At 43.0% G+C, this 26,444-nt stretch overlaps 1 protein-coding gene across 1 annotated transcript in view; it reads right to left on the reverse strand.

Annotated features, from left to right (window-relative positions):
• Positions 1 to 26,444, reverse strand: part of ADCK1 (aarF domain containing kinase 1) — an 805,280-nt gene that overhangs the window by 745,702 nt on the left and 33,134 nt on the right. Inside the window, exon 2 of the mRNA XM_085626629.1 lies at positions 3,550 to 3,694. Within this exon, the coding sequence (XP_085482755.1) occupies positions 3,550 to 3,684 (135 nt within the window). The 5' untranslated portion in view covers positions 3,685 to 3,694. The remainder of the gene's footprint in view (positions 1 to 3,549; positions 3,695 to 26,444) is intronic.

The raw sequence follows: 26,444 nt of genomic DNA on the forward strand, positions 1-26,444 counted from the left end.
TTTATTCAGCACTCCGTCCATCATTTGTTTGAGAAGTGCAAGTGCATCAAGCAAAATAGAGTATGGATGACGCATTTGAATTTAGAAAAGCTCCAACCTTCCTATTAAAATTATAATGTTGATATTTTTATATTTGTGAATTAAATAAAATATTTCACCATTTGTGTAATTGTTTACTGTGCCGAGTAAGGCCCCATCTGTTAAAAACTCCTTTGCCAGCAATAACAATCGATGCCGAGAAGGCCTTTGATAGAATTTCTTAAATCATTCTCTCAGATGCCATGGTTTTGGTCCTTATTTCATATCCTTGATTTCTTTATTGTATGCTTCCCCTAGAGCCTCAGTACTAACTAATAGACAAACCCTCAGCATCCTTTACTTTACACCAGGGAGTTCGGCAAGGTTGCCCTTTATCGCCACTATTATTTATTTTGAAACTGGAACCTTTTATTTCTCATATTCGCCTTAATTCCTCAATTTCGGGTTTCTCCTATCGGGATAAGCAATTGAAACTTGCTGCCTATGCAGAGTATATACTTTTCTTCATTTCAAATCCTGATAGTATTATATCTGATCTTCTCACTGAAATATCATCTTTCTCAGCAGTCTCTGGATATAAAATTATTACTGATAAGTTTGAGATTCTTCCACTCAACAAGTACTGCCTTCAATCTTCCTTTAGATTTTTCTGGGTTTCTTTGGACCTCTTCTAAAATCTAATACTTAGGTATATGGTTCAGCAATGTTATTTCTCAAACGGTGCATATTAATCTCAAAGAAAACTTGAATATAATAGAATCTTTATTACAATCCTGGAACCCCTTGTTTTTATCCTGTGGGGTCGCTTAGAGTCGATCAAAATGATGAGTTCCCCAAAGTTATTATTTATGTTGTCCATGATACCAGTCCATAGTCCTAATCAGTTTTTTTTTAAACAACTCTCTTCTTCATCAATTTTTATAGAAACACAAAAAGTCAAGAATATCACTATCTAAACTCAAAAGATTTAAGTCAACTGGTGGGCTAAATTGTCCTGAATTCCGCAGATACCATCATGCCTTTTGCTTACGACAAGTGGCTCTTTGGCTCCAAACTGAATTATCTCCTTTTTCCCCATTATGGCTGGTGGTGGTGAAATCATTGATTCTGCCCTTCACTCCACAGGAAGTTCTCTCTTTCTCCTCCCCTTCTTTATGACATCCTCTCCACTCTTCAGACATACTTGTTGGTTACTAAAACCATGTCTGTGATCTATTATCACTTCCCAGGATGAGTTGTTACGGTCCTCTCCGTAGTACAATCAGTTAATCAAATATAAAAATGAATGCCTCTCCTGGAGGACTATGGGTAAAATCTGGGTTTAAGCACAATGATCCACTTTCATTCCCATAATTTCAGAATGCCTTCAAATATCCCACCTCCTTTCTTTCCCATTTTACCCTTTTAATGAATATATTATTCAACGTTTTTCTCACATTGGAAGTCAAATCCCCCTGTACTTCCTCAGACAAAATCGTGGCAGAATTTCTAACTTCCTCCTCAAAGGCATCTCTGATTTATAAATGTCTTTCCCCCTTAGGCTCTTTGAGAGAAAAATCCAAGTAGAACTACTATGGGAAGCAGATTTGAATTTTTCAGTAGCCTCTATCTTTGGTATAAAATGTGGGAGAAACTCTAGAACACTTGCAGAAGAGCTAATATGACACAAACGTTGTTCTTTATCTAAAACAGGTTATATAGTACCCCTTCTAGTCTGGCTACATTTTCCCTAGGAAACACCAGTAAATGCTGGTACTGTGATTCTCCTATTCGTGATTTAATGAATATGTTGTTTTGGTGTACTCCCTCCCTTTCCTTTTGTCACGGGGTTTGGCATCAAATTAATAAATTGTTTCATTCTCACTAACTCTTTAAAATTCTATATCTTTTTCAAGATAGCTCGATTGAAGCCGACTATGCTCCTATTTTATCCAAAAACAAATTGTTTGATTTATTCCTTGCTGTTGCTTGTTCAACAGATTACTTTAAATTGGAAATGTTCACTGCCATTTCATACAACACTTGGTAGCATTGTTTTTTTCCTATTTTTAGATTGGATAGGGCTTTTTTGTCCTTTGCTAGTTATAAGAATAACAATGAATTATTTTTGTTACCTCTTACCACCTTTTTAAATAATAGTAGTAAAACAAATTCACGTACGGATGGTATTTGCTCAGAGAATTTAAAACCACCCAGAACATGCTGTTTACCACATGCCATTGTTCCCCTTTGACATTCAGTTTCTTATTGTAATTGCTTTGAATGCATGTATCTAATTTTATGTTTAGATGATCGGTTAGCGAGTATAGTTTAGTAGTTTCTTATCAATTTTTATGCTTCTATGGCAATGAATCCTTTGGTTCCTCCTTTTTTCCCCCCTCTCTCTCCCAGTTACCTTTACTATACTTAATATTTAAAATGTTTTTAAAAATGGCCTCTTTCTGAATTTATTCAATATCAGATACTAGTATCTTTATTATTTTATAACTTGGTTTTCACTGTATTTTTCAAGGTTTTGTCAAAAAATATTCTCTATTATGATGAAATGTTTATCATACTACTCTGTTCCTAGTATTAATTAATTGAAACTGAAAAAAAAAAGAAATTCATTGTATTCAAATACACTAGAATAAATTTGTTTTTAACATTCTAGGGTACTATAAGGATTTTTCAGACAGGAGCAATTACACTTGCTCTTGAAAAATTGCTAAAGAATGGTCTGAAACATACATGTAAGTATTAGCATTGCTCTGAAAGACCATGGGATTGGGACAAATCACGCTTCGAGAAGGGAGAAGCCCTTGTGGCTAAATTCTCAGTGTTTTCAAGCGAATGATCCACAATGTTGCACTAAAGCACTGAAAATGGATTACACCCTGTTGCAACCTTGGAGAATACCACATTAAGCATTGCGTTAGTCTATGCCATGCCTCTTCAACAAGCAGCTCATAAGCTACTGGTATGAGGCCAGCTACCTGTAAGTAGCTCTCCTGTGTGCAGCTCAGCCTACTAAATTATAATCTTTTGCTTGTCTGAATTTATATATGTATACCAAAACGGAAACATGCGTACTCTAAATGAAAATGAGTATTTGCAGAACTGAGAAGTTGATTTTGTCGAAATGTGCTTGAATGTCCAAAACATTTACAGCTAATATAAAGAGTAATCATTCATGTTTGGTTGGTTATTATTGGTTATGGCTGTTATGTATTATCCATGTAAACGCATTCTAAGTAACAAGCTTTTTTACATTATCACTGGCAACCCTGCCTGGTGCGGTAAAGTGATCACTGTTGGTAATCTTAAAAAAATAAAGTGGACACTAATGTAATCTTGTTGGATGTGGTCACTAGTACAACACTATTGATATTAGTAGCCCGGGCTAATTCCCATTGAACTTAAGAAGTTCTTATTACAGAAAAGGTTGGAGACACCCATCTATGCATAGACATTCAAACAACACATTTCAATAATACACATGACGACCTCTGGCATGCACGTTGAACCTACAGCAAATACAGCTCGTCCCATCCTGATGAAGCCGAAATCGGTGGGATCCACATACTTGTTGCCGTAGATGTATAGACCGGATGTTGCCAAGGCAGCAGTTGCAACATATGCGAGCTTCAGTGTTCGCCGAGCCATAATATGGATGCTGCAAGAGAGAAGCGTAAAAAAATATATGCATATGTACATCTAAAAGAAAAAAAACTAAGAACACAGCTCAAAGGCACATGATTGTTCCACTTTTAGACCGGATGCATTTAGGTTAACAACACAAGCACCACATCAAATCACCTCAAGAACTGGAAGCTCCGGATACACTCAGTAAATTGCCTAGGGGATAAAATGCCAGTTACCAGCATGTGAAGGCTTAAGCCCTCAAGAACTGAACAGGCGAAGGGATATGCAGCCCATCACTTCTAGGACCAAATGAGCTCAGGAAATGGGTGGAGAACTCACTCAAGGGCTATATGGCTTAGTAGACTGGCACAGTAAAACAGCTATTGAACTCTAGAGTAGGATGATTCACAGCACAAGATTCAGAGACCTTCTCTATGAACCCTTTGACTGTCCTGTTGGTGTATATATACCTGTTGGTGTATATATACCTGGTGGTGCATATATACCTCTTACTACCAAAACAGTATCTAGTGCAAGCTTATAACTATATGCTTCATAGGAGCAAGGTATAGAGATCAAGGTAAGTGCCCCTTAAATGTTTGTATATAGTCTGTGCAAGTAATGGAGAAAGTTTCTGACTCAGTAGTACGCAGACACCCCAGAAGTCGAAAGTTAAGACAAATGTTTTCTGGGTAATGGCTCAATGATAGGAATATATCATCATAAAGGTCCTCACTTTTAGTGTTGGATTGTTTGACAATACACACAAGGGTATAAATCCTCACATCTTCTGTCTCTATGTTTGATGGGCATTTTCAAGGTGTGAAATCACAACCATTCCTGGAGGGCAAGACTCATCTATTACAGGTCTGGCACCATACTTTGCTTTTGCTGGTAGCTCAACAGCCTTCTTGTATGTTACATTTTTTGTGGCTGACAAGAGCTGAAGTCATTGCCACATCTAGCTGATGGTTGTCTGCTTGACTGTGGTTGTGTACGTGCAATATTTCCTTGATCGTGTATGCATGCATGGGATAATGTAAAGTGGTTAAAAGAGACGCCTATGATGTGCAGCTGTCCACAAACACTAACCAGTAGCTTCAAAGCAGAAGGTACTGGTATTTATTTTTTTAACTCATTGCAAGCTTCTCTTTAACGCATTTCCTCCCACTACTAGTCTCTCTGACAAGATGTGTAGCAAACATGATTCAACGTCCTTTACCCACCAAGGTGATATTTCAACAGGGCATCGATCGTGACTGGACTAGCAGAGCACGACCAAAAGCATGGAGAGCATGGCTGAGGGTATGCCGACTGCTGGTAAATGTATGCAGTGTGGCTGAAGGTGTGCTGTGGTATTGTGAAATTGTGCGAGTCACAAGTGAGAGGAAAAAGTGCATGGTCAAGGCTATGCAGAGTGACTGCGGTTCCTGGTTTTGTGGAGAAACTGTGGTTCAGAGCGATGGTGGTTTAGAGTGTACAGGGCATGATCCAAACACTGTAGCAGTACAGTGCATCTTTATCAATATCCTAATATTTCTTAAACTACCAGTGAGCTTCTAAATATGTAGGTTTAAAAAGCGCAGTAGTCTACCATTTTAGAGTTTAAATGTTGCATTTAAGTGTTGTGTTTTGTTCCTACTGGTTGACTTAGACATCAGTGACTCCTTTTATATGAATCTTAACCTAATAAGCAGAAGACATCTACAGGGGCTATGAGCACTGCAGTTTATGTAGAGTGGAGCAGAGTACAAAAGCTTAATGAAAGAAGAACCAATTATAGCAACTGGGATGATTCACTTGTGATGCATATAAGAGGTTGAGGATTACTCCTGCCTAAGGCCCTCCCCTTAATCCTCCCAACCACTTTCTTCAATAAAAGGTGACCTTGCAGGATGGATTTTCCTAATACTTCACCTGCCCACACACTAAACTTCCTTTCAGGAGTCATTTCTCGTACTGGTGGTTCCTCTGTTTCTCATCCTCTTGAATCTTTATTATTCCCCAAAACCTACAGTTTTCATTCAGACAACTATAATGTCATGTCCAAAATCACCTGTTTGATGCCAAACAAAAACCCACCTCCAAAATCATCATAAATCATTCTGAGTAAATGGACCTAGGTGGCAACCATAGCTACAGGTAAACGTGCAACTGGCAGCATCTGGATGCAGTGAGTATTTTAAGGAGATATGGTACAAGAATATTGTAGTCAGAATATTGTCTACCATAAATATTGCGTCCTAACAATCTTCTACAAAAACATAGTCCCATTGAAGTTAATAATAGAAAATCTCTTGGGGCCGCAAGTGCGTGGGCTCACCTCTCAACCCCTCGGGGATTATCCCTTTCAACCAGCTGCAAAAGGACTACTCACTTCTGGCGGCAGATTTGTTCCAGTATGCACAGCTGAGACACTGGGTGACCTCCTGAGCTATGAGCCTGGGTCCTCCCGCCCACTCACCCATTTTGAGAAATGGCTGGCGTGTAAAGATGGAGATAAGTGCCTTATTTCTGAACTCAATGCTCTACTCTCTGACGGGAGCTCCGCTCCGAAGACCAAGGGCCATATACGCTGGGAAGATGAACTAGGGCACCTCCTCTCCAACAAAGAATGGAGTGACATTTACTATAGGGTACATCACACAGTACACGACATGTCCGGTACGGGGTCTGCCTCTAATATTGCCTCCTATCGGTACCTTACACCTGCACACATACATAGCTGGAATAAGGGGCACTCTGAAAAATGCTGGCAGGGCTGTGGCCAAAAGGGCTCCCTCCTTTACCTCTTGTGGCATTGTCCTAAATTGACTAAAGTGGGGCAAAATTCGAGGACACACACATTCTGCACAACAAGCTTTGGACTGATCATTTACTTCTGTACCTTAGGTACATTGATGACATTTTGATCCTATGGAGAGGTACCCAACAGTCGTTGGAAGGTGCTATTGCAATTTTGAACGATTGTCATCCACACATTAAATTCACATACTCCATCAACTCTTCCACTATTAATTATCTGGACATCCTTATCGAGACAAAAGGCACGACTGACAACCAGATTATTCAAAAAAAACAACCGACAGAAATAACGCACTTCATTACAACAGCTTTCACACCCTAACCCTAAAAAACCACTTACCGTTATCCCAATTCATCAGGGTTTGAAGAATTTGTTCGGATGACAGCCAAGGTAAATCAGACATAGAAACCATGTCTCAGCAATATTTGGAGAGGGGTTACCCTACATCAATTCTAGAAGCAGCCAAACAGAAAGCATACAGTATGGACAGATCGCAGCTTCTCAAGAAAACTGTTAAACCTGTTTCCAAACGGGAGGTCTATGTCCTAAAATATTCCACAGCCGCTACAGCGATCAAACGGTGCATTCTTAAACGATGGGAGATCATTGAACAAGAACATGATTTTAAAGAAGTTTTCTGTGCTCACCTATCTTCGCATTCTCCAGATCCAAAAACATTAAGGAAATTCTAGCCAAAAAGATGCAAGAATCTGTCAATCCCACTCGATTTGGCATGAGAAAGTGTTACAATTGTGGACACTGTGGCAATGTGATGGTTGGTGATACATTCACACACCCTCACACGGGCAAACCTATCAAGCTAAAACACTCTTCTGATTGTAACACAGCAATGGTGATATACGCCATCAAATGTCCTTGTGGACTGGTTTATGTGGGGAGGACCACCAGGAAGATAAAAATAAGGGTGACCGAACATAAAAGCTCCATTCGCACATCCAACATGAAATCCTGTTTAGCAGCACACTGGTTCACACATAAACACACCATACCTCAATTACGGTTCACTGTTCTTGAACAAGTATCGGCACTAGCACATGTTGACCCAAACAAACATTTGGCACAAAGAGAAACTTTCTGGATTCGTTTTTTGAAAACCCTTAGCCCATGTGGTCTGAATGATAAAATTGAATTAATTCATTTTCTCTGATAATATGTGATTGTTAATAGCTAGCTGCTAATTAACATTTTTTCACATCACTTTCTACATTTCATTATCCTGTTTGTATATATGGAGATTTGAAAAGCGCAGATTGATTACAGAAATGTTTAGATTTTATGTGTCTTTTTGCTTATGAGGTTTCTTTTGTGAGTTATGTTCGTTTATTTTTTCTCATCTGTGTAGTTTTTTTACACTCTTATACTTCCGTCTTTTCAGCTGTATTCCATACCCTGTCCTTTCAGTTGTATTCCATACCCTCTGGATTCCCTATGGTGTACTGTGGTGTTTACCTCTTATCTCTTTGCATACTCTTTAGACGCTTTTGATTCACATTATTATTTGTACATGTGGCTTGAGTTTTCGTATACTCGATTCGTTTGAGATTCAGCTGTTTGCACACTTAGAGCAGTTTCACTTCTCAGATCAGTCCTCTCTCTATGTTAGGCACATACTGACGCACGTTATGTAGTCCTTTCTCTATATTTACCACGGCATCGCTTTCGCACGGTTACACATCCTTGCTGCTGTTACTTTGAGCAAACTGAATCCCGCGGAGGAACTGTGAAACATATTGATGCAGGTAACTGAACACAGTGCCATGGCACTCACTATTTGATTAGTTCTCTAGCATAGATAACTTTCGGTAACTTATGTACTCATTGTTGCCCTCATTGTTCATACAGACGCCTACGATACATCGTCACCGCAAACTTCCGGGTTAGCGGTGCATTTCATGTGCACGTGTTTGGCAAACAGCGGTTAAGTAAGTGGGAACCCTTTACCTTCTCTACTTTGAATCTTTTTGGCCTTGGATGCCAGACACTTGGAGGCAATACCTCTGTTTGTTCCCCTTGATTCCTTCAGTATCGTCAGTCGGCAACATAAGATTCGCGTTTGACACTTTCAAGTGTTCAGAGACTATCGAAGGTGAGCCCTCCCATCACATTTACTTAAGGAGATCACTTCACATAGGTGTACGGGGAATTAGTGGAAATTACGTAGACGCTCACTCTATCTCTGGCCCTTTACACTGCTGCGTTCATGTGGTTTCGGTGGCCCTTCACAATAAATCCTTCTTGATGTCCTTTCATGTTTTTCTTTTTTCATGCTTATCACACGAAGCACATTTGGGCATAAATGTGAACATTAGTCTGCATGTTTTCAAGTGCTCCGTTTCAAAAAAGTTTTGTTTCAGATTATCGATTGTTGTTGTTTTATTATCAAATATGTAATTGGCTGGTATAACACTGGATGTTATGGCTTTAACAATGTTTTATGTGTAATACATTACTTGCTTTTCACATTATACTTGTTTGCATCTCAGAAACGAATATTATATATATAAATATATACACATATGCATTCTTTCAGCATTCCCCTGACGAAGGTGTTGATACCGAAATGCATTGGGACGCCATGATGTTGTTTTGAAAGCATCTATTCTTTTGAAATTTTCGGAACAAGAAAATAAAGAAGATTCTTGACTTCTGCTTTATAGACACTTGTGAAGTTTTGTTTGAAGAACATTGACATTCGCCATGTAATATGAACTGACCTCTGACATCGCAACCTTCATGAGTTCTATTTCGTATTACACCATTGTATTTGTTTTTCATTTGACATTGTTTTTCATTTAACACTGTCATTAAGTGTTTGGATTACATTATCATACGCAACTCATTGAATTAACATTCCGATTTATTGATTACTTGCTAAAATCTAGCTACATTGAAAATTCGCACCTTATAGGGCTGGTGCGCCTTTGTTCAAACTTCTGTTTGAAAATTCGGCACTGTCCTAAATTGGCCAGGTACTGGGACCAGGTCTTGAACGACACTGACCTAGCATTTGACACAACTACACCCCGCTTCCCTGCATACACGGTCTTAGGGTTACCCCAACCCCCCGAACTTCCCCTTGCGGTTGATTCGGGAGAGGCAAATGGCACTAGCATTGAATGCTGTACGTCATGTACTCCTCGCACCCTGGGGAACAGAGGAAGTCACGGACCACATAATGTGGCTACACAGATTCTGGGTTACCCTGGCGAAGGAGCATACATCACTGTTGGCTGAAAATAGGGCGGCTGTGTTTCCAGAGCTATGGTCCCCTTTTATTAGGATCTGATCGGTAGATTTCCGAGAGGTGACCTGCCCGAAATACCTTCAGATATTGAAATTGCTCCCCGAGATGACAGTGAGGACACTTAGACCCTATCATGGGTCTGGGCGCCGATCCTGACCCTCAATAAGTATCTTTCTGCAGGGTGTGGGACGCTGGGTTTACTGGTGCAGAAGAGTTGGGGGTGTGGGGTGGGGGTGATTGGATGGGATCTTTCCTTCAACTGGTTTCTTTTTCTCTTTCCCCTTTCTTGACTCTCCTCTTTAAATGTTCAATGTGTCCATTGATCGTGGACAATCTCTGGGTTGTTGTCTCAGAGTTGTGTATCATTCTCCACAACTTGCTATCGCTTACCGCCACTGGTTGTAGGCAGAAAGCTGAGTCAATGACATGTGGACCTTAATAAAAAAGAGTTAGTCCATAATAGAAAATCTCTACACATTGGGACAATAGCTTCTTAAATGATATTTACAATACAATATTTATTTGAGACAATAATTCTGTATGCAATAGTTGGGCATTCCATCTGACCTAAACAGATCAGTGAAATCCCAAGCTATTTTGATCAATCTGAGACAGATGATAACCCTAGACAGGAACATTGCCTGTCCTAGCATTCCCTTCATTCTACCACACAGTGACTTTAAACCGTCTGACAAATCGCACCTCAAATCTCTTTGGGCTTGCAATCCAAGCAAGGAACTAACATACCGCAGGACCAATTCCACTGTTCTGCATTGTTGTCAAAGCATAAGGCGGGACTTGTCATTTCCCATACAACGTCCTACTCCTCATATTTAGGGTCCGATTGCATGTATAGGTGCTAGTTATCGCATCTGGTAAATAACAAAACCAACGTGTTTGTTATTTATCGGGTGTGATAAATAGCACCAATTACTGATTTCTGGGGAAGAACATGCGGACTTTAGTGTTTAAAGCACCACAATCCACATGATACGGTAAATATTGTATGCTTCTCCCTGTTAAATTTCAGCAGGATTGACCTGCCGAATTCAACAAATGTTGAGTTATTTGATACATCTGATTATTGGATGGGTTAAATAAAACCAAACTCGTAACACCGACCCATACGTAAACTGGGGGTTATGCATGGGTCAAAATTCAATTACCAATTCCAAATCAGTGTTTAACCAAGAAAAGACGGTTTACCTAAAACATACATTACTCGTTATCAAATGATGTGAGCACCCCAATCATTTCTGTAAGCGTAGGTCTGCACCATAAAATGCATACACCTTCCTAACTTTCAAAAATTTATAGAAATAGCCAGCATTTTAGTCAGGGAAAGGAAGTAAACATTCCCAGGGAGGGAACTATAAGGGGCAGTGCTTAATTTGTGCTGATGTTTGATGGTGCTGGGCTTCAGCAAACATTTTACTGGTAGACAATTCTGAGGGGTCATGTCTTTTGCAGTGTAGGGTGGTAATAGTTCATAGGCAACAGGTGCTGCTGCTCTCTTCTACTGACTATCTCATTGATTTATCCTCGCTGCTCCGCGAGACGGTCGTGTCACTGCTTTATCATCCCTGCGTCTCTTGTCCCACTCATTACTTTTGAAGTGAACTAATCTCAAACGAGAAAGAACAAGTAGTAAATTGAAACTCTATCCACTCAATGGGCAATAGAAGGTTGAGCCTACCACTAGAGCTTCTTGTTTTTTCCAAATATCGAATGACTGAGACTAGGACAGGAAATAGTGATACCTGCCGGGCTCAGATTCCCAACTTTCATGCCAGGATCTGTCTGCGCCAAGCACAGAAGGAGAGGGTTGTGCAAAACACATTTTTGGAAATGGGAGAAAAATGAGATTCTGCTTTCCGTGGACAGTAGAAGATCAGGCTGAAACAAAATGGAACTGAGTAGCAGATTCTCCTTCTTGGTAAGACTGCAAGAAGGAGGTATGTGCCATCTATATCTGTAAGCTACAAACAAGGGGAGATGCTCGTTTTAGTAAGGTAATCAATCAATCAATCAGGGTTTTATAAAGCGCACTACTCACCCATGAGGGTCTCTAGGCGCGGGGGGGGGGGGGCTCCAAATCAGTCGAAGAGCCATTTCTTGTGGTCCTTTCTGAAAGTGTGAAGGGCTGGGGAGCATCTGATGTTCACGGGGAGCTCGTTCCAGGTCTTGGCCGCGATGTGGGAGAAAGCTCTCCCACCTGTTCTGTTCTTGTGGATCCGGGGGACCTTTGCAAGGGCGAGGTCGGCAGAGCAGAGATTTCTCTTAGGTACGTGGAAGGACAGTCTCTCGTTGAGGTATTTGGGTCTGATGTTGATGAGGGATTTGTAGGCATGTGTAAGGAGCTTGAAAGTGACCCTGTTCTCGACAGGGAGCCAGTGGAGCTCTCGTAGGTGTTGAGTCATGTATTAGTGGCGTGAAGTCCCGAGGACGAGTCTGGCTGCGGCATTCTGGATGGTCTGGAGTCTGTGAAGGAGAGATCTGTTGATTCCAGCGTATAGGGTGTTGCTGTACTCCAGTCTGCTGGTTATGAGCGCATGGGTGATGGTCTTTCTGCAGTCGGGGGATCCATCTGAAGGTCTTGCGGATGATGCGCAGGCAGTTGAATCTGGAGGATGCGCAGGCAGTTGAAGCTGGAGACAGCGACGGCGTTGACCTGGTGGTTCCTGGTGAGGGTAGAGTCGAGGATGATGCCGAGGTTGCGTATGTGGTCTGTAGGAGTGGGAGTGTTCCCGAGGGCGGAGGGCCACCAGGAGTTGTCCCAGGCGGAGTTGCAGTGTCCGAGGATGAGGACCTCGGTCTTCTCCGAGTTAAGTTTAAGGCAGCTGTCCTTCATCCAGGTTGCCACGTTCTTCATTCCCTCCTGGAAGCAGAGTCTAGTGTCGTCGAGATTCTTCGTGAGTGAGAGGTTGAGCTGGGTGTTGTCTGCGTAGGACACGATGCTGAGCCCATGCTGTCTGACGATGGCGGCGAGGGAGGCCATGTAGACGTTGAAGAGCGTGGGCCTGAGTGATGAGCCCTGGGGCACTCCGCAGTTGATGTCGGTGGGTTTGGAGAGGAAGGGACATTTATTTTTCTTAATGTCAGACAAGCTGAGTCATGTAGAAGGAGGGGTTCACAAGTGATTGGATTCTGCTGCTTCACCTCAAAGTGTATTCTTAAACTGGTTCTGACATGTGCGCTGGGCAGTGGGTTCTGCACATGGGCATATCCCCTTCTGATTGAATGTGCATTTTTGCTGATTTTAACTGATGCCTCTCACCAGAGTTTAGATAAAATATAGCTAGACACAGGGAGGTTGTTGCTTGTTAAACAGAACTGTTTTCTTTTTGCTGTAATGGGTAAACATTCGACAAAAATATTTTGTTGATGGCATCTCTTCCTCATCTCATTCTCACCACCTAAGAAGATAAGTTGGAGGCAGGAGGGTTCTGCTCAGTCGGATTTTGATTTAAGGATCAGGAGAATTGTATTAGAGACCATGGCAAATATTCAATTTGCTACAAATCGTCAAAGACTGCAAGAAAAATGTACCTCTGGGTCGGACTTTAACGACAATGAGATTGATATTTCCTACTACTGACCAAAGGGGAAAGTATATAGACAAAGAACTTCTACCTGAAATACTACCAAGAATGCACCAATGAAAGAAGCTCCCTCAACCTGTTCTGAGACAATTCCTATGAGCGCCATCTCTTGACTCACCCAGTCATCAACATGTTATGGATGTCATAATTAAAAAATGGAAGGACTTTAATAAAATAAGCATTCTTAGATTCATTTTCATTTTATACTAGCTGAAAGACATGCATAAAAAGATCTCCAAATCTGTGGCTGCAAATTCCATTCCGAAGGCAAGTATCCTTAAGGACCAAAATGATAAGACAGAGTCTGCTATTCAGAAGAGATTTGCTGGTGCGTTCCTAGCAATGAGAGTAGGAATCGATCGTGCCTCCACCAGCCAATTGCTAATTTCAGATGCTAAATGCAGTGTTTAAAGAAATGCAGGAAGGATCTGAATGATCTATCCAGTTGAGATGATTGAGAAACAACCAGAATTCCTTTCGGACACTTCCTTCGAAGTAGTGCGAGCATCTGCACTGGCTGAAGGGGCTAATATTGTAGCAAGTTCAAGGAATGGTGTACTGATTCTTCACAGAAATCAGCAGCATTGCACATGCCTTTTGGAGGATGGCAATATTGGGGTAAGCATTGAAAGATACGTTGCACTGACTTTAAGAAGAAACACCCTTCCTCTTTTAAACAATTGACAGGATCCTTATTGTCAACACTACAATCTTCATTGAAAACATTCTTTTGTTAAGAATATCTCAGCAACAATTGCCAAGATATTTCAGAAAACATAAAAACAAAAATTATAGATATCAATCAGGAATCAAAGCATTCACCACCTGCCAAAAAACAACTATCTTGATAATGCTGAGGTGGTGTCTCATGTTTTCCGTTGGAGGGTGGGAGGGTATATATAAGCAGCTCGAGACAGCCTGGAAAAGTCCACTTCCTATATATAGGTAACTGAGGATAATCAGGGAAGTGTACAACATCGATTTTGTGTTAATTCTTTCAGAGATGGGATCATGGTTACTCCTGATCACACAAATCAATTAAAAAAAGAAACTACGATAGTGGTAGCTCATACACTGCTGGTGAAGGTGATACTTCCAGTGCCCTGGAAAGAGAAGGGGGACAAATGCTGTTCTGTAATTTTTCTGGTTCCCAAGCTTTTGGGAGAATTAAGATTAATTATCAACCTCGCAAAAATGACCAAGTGCATCAAGAAGATACTTTTCAAGATGAAAACTCTAAAAACATTAATCCCTTTCGTGATTACAGAAGACCGCTAAGAGATGTTTACTTTTGTGTACCCATAACACTAAATCTTCAGAAATTCAAGAGATTTTATCTTGGATGGTGGAATTATACATTTGGCATAAAGTAAAGCGCTAAGAGTTTTTACCAAGATAATGGCACCACTAGTTGTCCTACTTCATCTCCAAGCTTGTAATTTAGATCATATCTGGACTATTGGCTGCGTCATGCACTGACAAAGTAAAACGTGCTGTTGAGATGGAAAGCTGGTCAGTATTGTCTTTAGGAGTATGGTCTGTTGACCAATCTTCAGAAGTGCAAAACAGAACCAGCATAGGACAGGATATTTATTGGACCCCATTTTAGAATTGATTTTGAATGGTCTTTTTTCGAGTAGAGAGAGTGAAGAGACAAAGACCGCTCCGCAATTACTATATCAACAAGCTCCTATACGACTGACTAGCTGAAGGTACAAGGAAACATGCCTTCCTGTGTGTTCGTTCCTTACTCCTTGGGAGCATCTGCGTCTGAGACCTTCAGTGATGAATCTGCTAAAATATTGGAAACCTTCATCCAGCACCAAAGAGAAGGGGATTCCTGCCACCTTTTAAAATCAACTCTGCACTCCAATGCCGGTTGAACCCAATGTCTCTTTCAAAAGATTTTCCTCTACTGCAGAAACCAACAAAGACTATAACAGGTGCCATTCTGGAGGGAACAAGAGCAATCTTTTTTGATCTCTCACTTTACAGCTGATGATCAGTACAGGAGAAGAGCAAGTCTTCAAATTGGTGAGAGGTATCTGCAATTCATTATACTCTATTACATTTTCAGTTTTGAATTTTTCATCAGGGATAGTTAGAAAAGACAATATGATGATCATGTTATATGTGAAGAGACAAGGAGGGACCAAATCAATGGCTCTGAATTTGACTGCTCGGAGGATTGGTGTTTGGGTGGAGCACCATCTTCTATCTTTAAGGGCAATACACATCAAGAGGGACGACAATCCCTGGGTAGTTTACCGGCGACCCTGGAGCTAGACTAGGTTTCCAGATCGGAACCTCGGGGCACACGCAAGTCCAATGATCCCGCTGCTGCTAACCGCTGTATTGCTATGCCCTCCGTGTTTGTTTCCAGGATTGTTACCTCATGACTACGTGTTTACTCCTTTCTACCTTCCGTCTCTGGCTGTGCACGACAATTTGTCACGCTCCAGCTTGGGCTCCTTCTCCAGACGGTCCCTTGGGACCTCGGTCCCCTGTTTCCTCCACCACCCCCCCTTTTTCACCTCTCTTCTACTGTGGCTAGCGTCTCTCACATCCCGTTTTGTGCATGACCATGTACTGATAATTTCCATATTGAACCTATGTGTAGCGTCACATTAGTTTCTGTGCTTGACCTCTGTACCGAGACCCCGAGCCAGAATGTATTTTGTACCTGCACCCCGTTCACACGGTAGCCCCGTTTTTAGCCCTGCCCCTTTGACCTCTTGTTCATTGGCATACCCATCACTCCCAGCATGACCCCACTGGCCCACCTTCAGCGTTGGTTACTAGTTTTGTGGCCTTGGACTGCTATGGTGTTGTTTACATGCCTCTTTTGCCTCTCTTTCTTTCTCTCTTCTAGGTTCGACACTTGGGACACGAATAAGACGTGACTCCCCACCTTGAGTAGGGATTATAGGTTGTTTCCTCCTGAATCCCATATCTTTCTTCTAAGGTCCTGATGAAGCGCTTAAGGATCCACTAGGGACCACGGGCAGTGCGAAACATGTTGACCACCCACTTTACACCTTCTCTCTCACCTTAAGTTTTCACATACGGGTTGAGAGCAGTGGGACTATAGCTTATTTTTTCTCCCCTACTCGTTTCAGCGTTATTTACGCACTATTTCCCTGTTACATCTTATCCAGACCCTAAAGGCTCACTAATAAAAAAAAATTGGGGTACCGAAGGGTCTTTTTAGCCTCACCACCTCCCACAACTTCCCCACACACCCGCATGCACAACTACGGCTACTCCGATAAAAGATCTCCGACAGAGCGCCCTATTTGAGGGCCCATGAGGGACTGCAGCGCCACCCCCACGAGGAGCTTCGCCCTATGATGATGCTTTGCACCTGCAAGGGTGTATGAGGGCACTTCTATCACCCACCCAGGAGTATCTGGTCTTCACTTCATTCATTTTTTCGAACCTATCTGCAGACTCTACTCTCTCTCTCTTGCATTTGTAGCAGACCATACCGGGACTGCCACTTCCCTTCTGAGGAACTGTTACCTATCTGGATTTGTGTATACCTATGGAGCATCGGTACAGGACCTTTTCTAATTTTACTCCGTGTCCCTCCCTCTTTAGTGTGTTTACATAAAATCTATATTGCCAGCTTGGGATGTACATTTAATTTTGAAAATGCTGCAAGGTGTTCCACTTGAACCTTAAAGTTATGTGGATTTTAAATATTTAACTGTGAAGGTGCTATTTCTGACGGCAATCACATCTACCAGAAAGAATACAGAACTTGGTGCTATGCTGTTGAAATTTCCCCTTTTGAATATCGTGGAAGAGGGAATTGCATTGAAGCCTAATCCCAGTTTTCTTCCAAAAGCCTCTATTAAATTTCATACAGAAGAACAGCTCATGTTTCCTAGTCCATCTTCTAGGGAAGAGCATTAACTGAAAAGAGCAGTTTCTGTTTACTTAGAAAGTTCTAATAATTTCAGAAGAACAGAGGATTTGTTTCTGATATTTGTACATATTGGACAAGGACACAAGTCATATAATATTTATATTAGCAGATGGACTCACTCTACTATCTCTCTGGCATATTCATTATATAAAAAAACCTTTTTTCAGAGGGAATTCCTGGAAGAGCAACAAAGAGTATATCCGTGTCATGGGCAGACATTCAAGGGGTCTCGGCGAATGAAATCTGAAGGGTTGCTACTTTGCTCTCTGTGCATGCCTTGTAGACACTACAGAATTGAGAAAGTTGGTTTTAATAAAAGTTATTTTGGCCACACTGTACGGAGTTCATTAGTAGATAAGTAATTGTGTTAAAAATTAAAGGTTTCTGTTTGATGAACATTAAGCTTGTTATCCTTTTGTTTTCTTGTGAACGCCATTAAAGCTTTGGTATACATGACAAGCAATGACTGTGGCGAGGCACATAGGAATAATGCCCTGATTACTTACAGTTAATCTTCATTATCCCTAAACCTACTCCTCCTAGTCACAATCATTGCAAATCGCCGTCCCACCCTACACACTGGCTTTCAGTAGGCTTGATATCAACAGGAAGTTCTATGGGTGGGCTTAGCTTTAGAGCACCCGTTGGGTGGTTAGCTTTTCACTTTTTACCACCTGTTCTTTCTCATGTACAAGATGAGTTTACCTCCAACGTAATGACTGTGAGGAGGAGGAGTAGGACCATGGATAAGGAGGATCACCGGTAAGTTACCAGAGCATTACCTTCAAAACCGGACGTATTCACTTTCTCGCCAGTCCTCGTAAAGACTGGAAGAAAGAACAGCTGGCTGCTGTAAATCGGCTGGCTGCATAATCTGATTTCGGGCACAGGATCCATGGGCTAAAATTAGGATTTTGCTGTCAGAAATTTGTCACAAACATCTACCATATCATTTGTTGGTATTTGACTTTTTAATGAATCTTTGATGGTGAATAGATGAAGGGTACCAATGTGTTTACTTTCAACTTGACCGGGCTTTTAGTAGGTTATATTTATCCATTTTGTGTGGTGTGCGCCAACAATATATAAATGCTAACAAGAAAACATATTCTTCATTAAAGAACTCTAAACGCGAGGAGTATGTGAGCTACCAATAGGTCATGACTAAGAGTCAGGCAGAGAGGAATTACAGTATGCAGTATCCACACCATCTAGTGTTATTCTACTCCATTTTCCCCAGGTGCTGGAACTCCAGACCTGATTTTACCAGCCACCAAGTCTTTGACTACTAGGGCAGACCAAGCCTCACCCCCCTCTCCACACTGACATCCAATGTTCCTGACTGCCAGAACTAATCTTCCCCTTCATCCCCCTGCTCCACTCTCTCCAACCCCACCCCAGAGAGAAGACACCACACATTTACCATCAGTTCCCAAAAAGTGGTATATATGTGTTAAATCCCTTGGACAAGCAAAATACTATGTTGAATATTTCATGGTAATTTCATATCTGCACAATTATTTACCATTCCAAGTGGGTTAACTTAAGAGTAAACATAAGGAGATACTAGTTGATAACTAATTCTGGCCGCTTGGAATCTCCACAAGTTTATTCCCAACTTGTAATCAGGGTCTTGATGGCTTGCACAGTTTAACAATTTAAAGCACAAAAGGTTTTATATAGAGGTACTTCAGGAATGAACCCATTCCTTACTGCTCCAAATTACTGCTGCAAAAGAAAATGAAGGAATGAGAATGATTTGCCAACGAGCACTCATTAGGTTAGAGTTAGAGTGACTGGCATGCACATTCACTACACTATAGAATTCTGCCACCATGGAAGCTCGGCAAACGCTGCTGCGGTCTACTGTTATCTGCAACTCACAAGTTAGGATGCACGCAGGGCAAACCAGCCATCCATACTTCTGAGGTCAGTAAATCCAGTATAGCAAAATTGGGTAATAGTAATACCTGTTCTTTACAGTGCGTTAAATAGGTAAACATGCAGAATGAAGAGCAATATAAAAGAGGATTTACTATAATCATCATAAGTAAGACAATGCCAGGAAGTCACATGATATGTGGAATTAGAAATGGTCACTTGTGGTCCTATTATTAACATCCAGACCAGTTTGACCGATGTGTGTGTCAGTTCTTGTAAGCACAGCTTTAAAGTCTTACATTTCTTTTTTACCTTTTCTTGGCAGCTATAGAAGGTTGGTTAACAGCATCACTACACATTAAACTCAGTCAGTCAGGCACAATGCTGACCCTTCACTTCCAATGACCGTGCTTCAACAGTCGCAATCTTACAGCAACTATATTTAACGCCTCTTCAATCAATTCGGCATGACGTGTCCGTCCACTTACGGTAGCCAGTTAAGTCCTCTGAGGGGCCTCCATTTCCTGTAGGTGTTTATCCACTCACCTTGATTTCGACCAGGCCTGCCATATGGCCATACCACTCTCCTAGCCCTACATGCCCTTCCAGCTGAACGTTCACTGGCAGCAAAAATGATACCTTCATCCATCATTTCTCCCCATGGCCATGTGTTTGTGGCCTATTGCACTGCTGTTTTTTCTGGGTGAGGCCTCTTCCACCTGGTCTAGTGGAACAGCTTGTAAGTTGCACCACTTGTTGATGGTGGCTCACGGCACCAACAAGTCCCCCATGCTGGCCTTTTACTCTTCCAAATTCTTTTCACATCTCCTCAGAATGTGATGCATGACCTTGATAAATAAATCCAAGCTTGGTGAATGTCTAAACTACATAATCTATGTTTCAGTCTAAACACGTTAAAATGTTAGAATATACTAGGCCTACAGTAATGTATCACTAAACTAAGTAATTTAATGAGAATGTCTAGAATGTATATGGACAGTAGCAGATCATCCAGTTTTGCCTAAATGACCACCACAGCTATGTGGGCTATACCAACCACCTTCTAAAGCTTTGTGCACTTTCACACCATTTGTTTTCTTTGAATCTCTTTTATTGAATTTTAAACAAAGATAAGGCATTGACAAAGCAGGACAATATACGTTGCAATTCTCACAAGGGTACATTACAATGGTCAGCATTATAATACTACCGAGTGTGTAATATACAACATTGCTATATAGAACAGCTGAACAAGTATCTGGTAATACATGGCAAATAGGGTGCACATGCATCTTAACGCATGGATGCCTCTATTGACTGTTCATGCGGGATGTGGGGCCAACTGTAGAGTCTAGGACGTATAATATTGGCCAAGGTATAAGTGTGTTACAAAATCAACAACAAAGGGGGACAATAAACTAAATAAAATCGGTCTAAACTAAAACCCCTCCAAACTTCCCCTGTCCAAACCAATCACCCATAGTAGTCAGTAGTACCCGTGTTGCCAACAATCGACCCAGCAAACCCTTAGTTAGGGTGGGGTGAGCATCGAAGTACTCATCAGTGCCTGTTGTGAGCTAAGTGGTCAGGTCCCTGCATTTGCCTCACCTCCCGCCACAAAATATGAAGGAGGTCAGCGTCGGGCAGGTCACATCTTGACACGCCTTGACACCCTCGGGTAATTGTTCGCGCTTTACAAATACTAGACATCTAGGACAAACAGCATTGGTGCTTTGAAAGTAATGGTTAATGTTGGCAGGAGTAAGGTGAGCCCTTTGGACAATGTAATACTGAATGAGCGGAAGCGAGGGTTGTGAAGGACTCAGACCGGACTCTCTAATATGGTAGCCCACTCTTTGTTCATACACAGACGAGCCAGATACTCCTCCCAGTGGCATTGCAAAGGTAAAAGCTGTGTCACAGTGAACCTGCAAACCAGTGTGTGAGGTGCCTGCCTGTCCACATTACATGCAAGTATTGTGTAGTAAGGGGCACTGAATGTTCCAGCAGCATGTTGCCCCATTTGGCGCCAAGAGCCGCAAGTAATGAGTTGCACAGAAGAAATTGGCACTGGGGTAGGCCCTTCTCCTTCACTAATGTGGCATAAGGCACTAGAGCGCCAATCAGTATTGGTAGCCCAAGGTGTGCAAACCATCCTCCAGCTAGGCATGGAGTTCCGCTGTCGTGGTGGTGGCGCAGCCTCTAGGTGTGCCAAGCAGAGGTAACATCGGGGCAAAAGGAATCACAGATCGAGTGAGATACAATACACAGCATTAAGAAGCAGTGGTTCACGTGGTTTTCCGCTGGTGCAGGGGTGAAAGAGCCAAAGTATCACTGGGAGAGACCAAGCGGGCTGTGTCTGACAAGTGTAAGCCTGCCAACCACCTGGCCACATATTGGAGCTTGGTGGCAAGATGATACTGTTCCAGGTTTGGCACTGCAGGTCCTCCCTGGTTAGTAGGCAAATATAGCTTTGACAATGCCACCCAGCGCAGGTTTCTCCAAATGAACTCTCTCATGAGTCCCTCAAAAGAGCGAAAGAAGGGTGGCGCGACGTATAGAGGCAGGTTGGTGAAATAATAGAGCGACCGGGGTAAGACCACCATTGTGAAAAGGATTATGCGGCCCATGACAGATAGCACAAGCATGCACCAGAAGGACATCTGAAATCGGATGGCTGTTGCAGCTCTCACAAGGTTACCATCAAAAAATTTCGCTGGCTGATGATACAAACCGACTGCCACAGATCGAAAAGTGTCTAGTCGCGATGCTACAGGAACTTCACGGAGGACAAAGGACGGGTCAGGGTGTGGGGGTGAAGGGAAACGGGCACAATTTAGCCCAAATAACCCTCAAACAAGAAAGAGCCGCAAAGCTGTTGAGCGTGCGGGCTAAAATGTCAGGAATCGAACGTATGTCCCAAAAATTCATGAGAAGATCATCGGCATAGAGGAAAATTACGTGGGTGGTGTCTCCCAGGAGGATGCCCGAATCTGCACCTTGGGCTCCAACAGTTAAGGAGAAAAGTAATGAGGAGGACGGGCATTCTTGACTGGTGCTTCTGAATATTGGGATGGGGTCCGATATATAAGAGCCTGTTTTAACTCTAGCGAACACATGCGAGTAGAGTAGCTGAATCAAATGGAGAAATCGGCTCCAGATACCATATCGAGGCAGGGTGGCAAATAAAAATGTCCATTCCAGGGAATCCAAGACCTTCTCCAGATCTAGTACCAGGCACCCGGAGTGTTGCCATCGATGCACATTTAACTTAAGGACATATAAGAAACACTGCAAATGTAAGAAGGTATTGCGTGCAGGGATGAACCAGTTCTGGTTGGAGTGGACAATAATGCAAGACGGTCTGTTAGAACCTTGACCAGTATTTTGTAGTCAGTATTAAGTAGAGCCAGGGGTCGATAGGAGCACAGGGCGGTGGGATCCTGTCTGGTTTGGGTAAGGAGATGAGCAAAGCCTGACGCAGGGACTCGGGAAGGCAGGAAGAAGATGGGGTCTCCTCAGAGGGGGCATGTAGCTGAGGGGCCGTCCGTACCTGGGGACTTGCACATCACTATGGCCTTAATGGCCTCTTAGATTTCAGAGAGAGTAATGGGTTTGTCAAGTTCCGCCCACTGTTCAGGCGTGATGGTGGGCAGTTGGATCGTGGAGAAGAATGCATCAATACTGTCCTGGCTAGTGTCTGCAATGGATTGGTATAGCGAGGTGTAAGGGGGTGTTAGTTCCGCATGTATGTCGTGTTGGGTACAGAGAAGGCATCCCATAAAGGAGAACAGCAAAAGGATAGGGTATCTAGGTTGGTCTTGACATAACAGGCATGGCAGTATGGCGTAGGCCCACGCAGTCGGACGAGGCATGGGGTGAGAGGAGTGTGCAGCATAACTAAGACAGCTCAACAGTTCCAGCAGCTAAGTGTGTTTGAAGAGCGCTTTCGCTAATGGGTGGGCGTGATCAGGGTCATGTTCCGCTCGGGTCTCGTGATGCAGAATGTTGCCATTAAGCTGTTTGCGGATATTCCATTCACAACCCAGACAATGACCTCTGATGGTCACCTTGAAGGTATTCCATTCTATCAGTCTGGCAGAATTGCCATTAAATTCAATGTCGTTTGCAATAGCAGTGCCTAGAGAGGCGCAAAATGGTGGGTCTTCCAGGGCTGTGGGTTGGAGGCGCTATGTGAGGATGGCAGGTATTCCTATCTCCCTACACGCTGCAGGAAGTGGGGGTTGTGGTCCGAGTGCGTACGATCCGGGGATCCATCTACAGGACAGTAGGGAGTAAGCTGGCTGACCCCACGAAGCGATCCATCAGAACGTGTAGATTGTGCAGGGAAGACTAAAAGGAGTATACATGCATAACAGGGTTGTGAGCGTGCCACACGTCTAGGAGTTGCCAGTGCTGGAGTCAATCGCTAAGTGCACTAGTTGTGATTAGCGTGTGAGGTAGAGGAGAGAGGAAGTGGTCAAAAGTTGTACTAAGGACAGAGTTGAAGTCACCTCCTATGAGCCATGCTATTCCACTCCAGCAGGACAGACGGCCAGAGAGCACATGCAGGAATGAGGACTGGTCTGTGTTGGTGGTGTATATGGATACCAGCAAGAGGCAACTACCGTCTAAGCGGGCCTGTGTGCACACATATTGGCCTTCAGCATCCATCACAACTTAATCCACCATGAATGGGGTCCCCGGTTTCACCCAGAGCAATATTCCCTTGGCATAAGAGGAATAATTAGTGGCAATTACTTGGCCCGGCTACCATTTTTGTAATCAGTCAGCTTTGGCTAGCGTTAAATCTGTCTAGTGTAATAGTGCTATGTGAGTTGATCTATGCTTAAGGTACAAGTACACTGCGCTAACGGTGTGAGGGCGTGTGCAGGCCCCGCACATTCCAGGTTATAATGTTAATGTGGGTCATGCGGGAAGTGTGATGTTACCCGCAGGGGTTTACCCTGTAAGAAAGGGGGGTTTCGTTACACGTAGTGATAACAGTGGGTGATGGCGATGAAAAGAGCTGTGTGTTCCCAGGCAACCAGTCGTAACTGGGGCGGGAAAAAGACAAATGAAACAGGAAACATTATCAGAGCACAGGAACAACAGGTATCCGTCCAAGCTATTAAACTAACATAGACCAGCTACCAATCCTACAATATATGTAAAAGAAATGCGGGAGGAGGCACAGAAGCCAAAGATGTACTATCCCACATACAAAGAATATATATGTTTCAAGTACTGTTGTGAGGTAGCATTTGACAGCGCTTCACCTGATGGCACAAAACGAGGGGCACGTCGTGTAGGGAAGATACCCAATAGAAGCCAGGCCCCCAACAGCTGGAAGTGAAGAAGGGTTAACACATGCATAGATAAAACATCACAGTAGTGGAACAGCCATCGGGTATCGGACAGGACTCCAGGTACAGCAGCTGTGGACAAGTTAGATAATGTCATCTGCTGTCTGCAGGATCACATCAAACAGGGCCAGTGAGTTCGCCCTAGAGAGCCAAGCAGTGGAGGAGACTTCATCACTGATGAATTTTGCAGAGTCAATATCAAGATCTGGGATCTGATCATGGTCCCGTATCGTGGACGCCATATGCAAGGCCCGGCCCCTCCACAAAATTACTTGCTCCAGGGTCAGACCAGCGCCAGGACAATGCACACGTCGATGGTGCCCACAGCCCCCATTTGCAATCCATGATCTTGCCATGTCAGTTGGCGAGGGGGGCGAAGTCGTGAGTCCGGTGGAATCCATTCAGTCCCATGGCTCCTCAGCCGAGTCAAAGAATTGTGTGGCCCCCTCAGCAACCACGTGAAGGTGGGTAGGGAACAGAAGTGAAAAACGAATGTCCAACTCTCAAAGTCGGCGCTTATCAGCCAGGAAGGAACTCCTCTGCCACTACACCACCATGGTGTAGTCAGGAAGGGGCATAATCAGGGCACCATCCACTTGGATGTCCTGTAGCAGGCGCGCCTTGCACAAGATAGCATTACAATTTCAATAATTTAGCAAATGGAACAAAAAGGTGGGATTTGCACCTGGAGGGGGCATGCGGGCTAGCACACGGCTCAACAGAGAAGAAGGGAGAGAGTGTAGCTTCAGGAGCAGAGCACAGAGCCAGCTTTCAATGGAATTCACCGCACCCTGGCCTTCAACACCCTCTGGAACGCTAACAAGGCGAACACTGTTCCCTCCGCATCTTCCGCTCTGCACTCTAGGGTGTGTACAGGGTCAACTAAGGCCCACAGTGTTAGAATTGAAATATTACTGTTGTATTGCTATTGCCTTCTTCTGTGTTAAGTTAGCATTCATGGCACCAGTTTCTGTACAGTCGCCATTTGAATAATTATCGAAACTTATTTCTCCTGGCAGTACTAAAGGCTGTGCCGATGTATTTGTGTCTCCAAGGTTAGGCCTCATTGAAATCATGGGAAAAGTTGCTCATTAGCACATACCTTTTTCCTAAAATAGAGGTCCGCTCCCACTAATCCAGCTTCGGGTACAAACAGGATGACCTTGACAGAGTGATTGTGAGTGCCCGGTCTCAGACTCTTAGCTCCACTCTGTGTGCCCCTTTGTCTAAAGCTGCCTTCTGTGGAAAGTTACTGGGTGTGTGTGTCTTGTACTCATGCTGAAACCTAGAATCGTTACATTTATGCTTGTGAGACTCAGTCCCCTCGGTAGCATCCAAGGAGATTAGATTGACTGGACTCCGCTGCCGCGCAATTTTTAATAAAATAACTTGGTTTGTATTCTCTACTGTTTCATTGACTCTTCATTTCTTGTAAGGCTGAGAGGTGGTCGCGAGTGACCCGAAGGACACGATTCAGGTCACTTCACCGAATCAGACCGGAAGCAGAGCACTCTCGTAGGAGTGTGGCTGCAGGTTAGCGTAGAACGATATTGCCGTGACATCCTGCGCGCAATAGTAGCTCTAAAACTTTTAAAATTTTAACAAATCTTGCTGTTTTGCACATATGTTCTGCTATTTGCGAACGGATGTATTTACTTTGTACCTCACTGTGATTAGAGCCGTGTTCAGTGCTCTAGGGGGGGCGGAACACTCACTTCCGCATTTCTCAGCGCCGGGTCACCATTCTAGCAGCTGAACCAGGGCGGGGGCTTCCTATATAACACTTGCTGATGCGACCGCGCTCCACCGAATCAGACCGGAAGCAGAGCACTCTCGTAGGAGTGAGGCTGCAGGTTAGCATTAGAACGATATTGCCGTGACATCCTGTGCGCAATAGTAGCTCTAAAACTTTTAAAATTTTAACAATCTT

Source organism: Triturus cristatus, chromosome 9, assembly GCF_964204655.1.
Source record: "Triturus cristatus chromosome 9, aTriCri1.1, whole genome shotgun sequence".
In the NCBI taxonomy this organism is placed as follows: domain Eukaryota; kingdom Metazoa; phylum Chordata; class Amphibia; order Caudata; family Salamandridae; genus Triturus; species Triturus cristatus.